This window comes from Orycteropus afer, unplaced genomic scaffold (genome assembly GCF_000298275.1).
Source record: "Orycteropus afer afer isolate SDZICR_OR568_19922 unplaced genomic scaffold, OryAfe1.0 scaffold00964, whole genome shotgun sequence".
NCBI classification, from domain to species: domain Eukaryota; kingdom Metazoa; phylum Chordata; class Mammalia; order Tubulidentata; family Orycteropodidae; genus Orycteropus; species Orycteropus afer.
Window position 1 is genome coordinate 423,587 of NW_006922551.1, and position 1,618 is coordinate 425,204.

Below are 1,618 nucleotides of genomic sequence, written 5' to 3' on the forward strand. Positions count from 1 at the left end.
CTCTCTCTTCCAAGAATTAAAGTCTAAAGATCCATGAAAAATAACCACTGTGTTGAATATCATTATTCTCTAGCATAACATTTATAAAATTTTAGACACTTGATAACACTTGTTCAATTAAATAAATAAGCAAATGGTAGAGATAGTGGAAACGATATTGATGTGAAAGGTCGACCAACTCAGTTCTCCTATATTTTGTGTTGCAACATCCTGAATTATTTTGAAAATATATTTAAATGTTTAGACATAATTGCTTTATCAGATTCATAATGGGTGTTTTGATAGAAGCAGATTTGAGATTCATTCTGACTTTTATTTTAAGGAAATGACTGAGATACTGGTAATAGTGTCAACAAATTGTTTTCTTTAAGTACCTGGACAATCTGGAGCAAGAACATTTGGATGTCTTTCATTTCAATGTAAGAGACATAATTCATGAATACTTCTTTGGGAAGATACTTAGAAGAAGAACCTCCACAAGGAACCAATAATTAGAAAAAAGAAGGAAAAAATGCATTATGTTGTTCTTTATACATTTTACATTTTCATTACCCAGATAGGAGTCACAATCTTATTGAATGATAGGTTATGATGACATGAAAACCAACTTTCATGCTGGTAAATTTCAGAAACTAGTAAAAAGGAAAATAAAATCATCTTAATAATGTGGACAATGCTTTCGTTTTGAGCGGTGATTATTATTGCACAAAGAAAATATGAATATATTATATTATAATTAATTTTAAAGACTGAATATTTTTACAGCATAACAATGGATCTGCTTGGCCCTTAAACCATAGACAAGTAGATTGAGAAATGGAGGGACAAGCAAGTAAATGCTAGAAAAGAGAATATGGATATAAGGGGGAATCTGAGAACCAAACCTGTGTGTGAAGAAGGAGAAGAAGGCCAGGAGGTAGAATTGGAGGAAGACACAGATGTGAGTGATGCAGGTAACTAATGCTTTCAATCTAGCTTCCTTCTGGGGCAAACGAAAAACAGTGGTCAATATCTGGATGTAGGACAAAGTGATTAATGTGAGGTCAAACACTACATCTGTGAAGGCCGCAAACAAACCATAGATCTTGTTGACCTGCACATTTTCTGCAGCTAGTTTCACAATAGCCATGTGCTCACAGTAGAAGTGAGAAATGACTGTTGTGTGACACAATTTAAGCCGGCACTTTATCAGTACTAGGCATGGAGCTACAAGAATGGCAGCCCTGAGTATTACCACAGTACCTATTTGGATTACTAGCTGGTGGGCGAAGATAATGGCATTACTCAGTGGATAACAGATGGCCACATAACGGTCCAGGGCCATGGCCAGCAACATCCTTGACTCAATGCCTTGAAATGTGTGAATGAGCCACATTTGGAGCAAGCAGGCATCAAAATAGATCTCTGGCACATGAAACCAGAAGATTCCAAGCATCTTGGGCATTATGCTGGTAGCAAGTGCAATATCTGTGGCTTCTAGTATGCCTAGGAAAATGTACATGGGCTCGTGGAGGCTTTGTTCTGATTTTATGATAGTCAGAAGCAAGGAGTTTCCAATCATAGCAATGAGGTACATGGCACAGAATGGGATCCCAATCCAGCACTGCACAGACTCTAG

General features: G+C 36.8%; 1 protein-coding gene across 1 annotated transcript in view; it reads right to left on the reverse strand.

Annotated features, from left to right (window-relative positions):
- LOC122151964 (olfactory receptor 52A1-like) overlaps nt 1-1,618 on the reverse strand; it is a 30,910-nt gene that overhangs the window by 623 nt on the left and 28,669 nt on the right. Inside the window, exon 3 of the mRNA XM_042783360.1 lies at nt 753-1,618. This exon is cut by the window's right edge and continues 1 nt beyond it. Within this exon, the coding sequence (XP_042639294.1) occupies nt 753-1,618 (866 nt within the window). The remainder of the gene's footprint in view (nt 1-752) is intronic.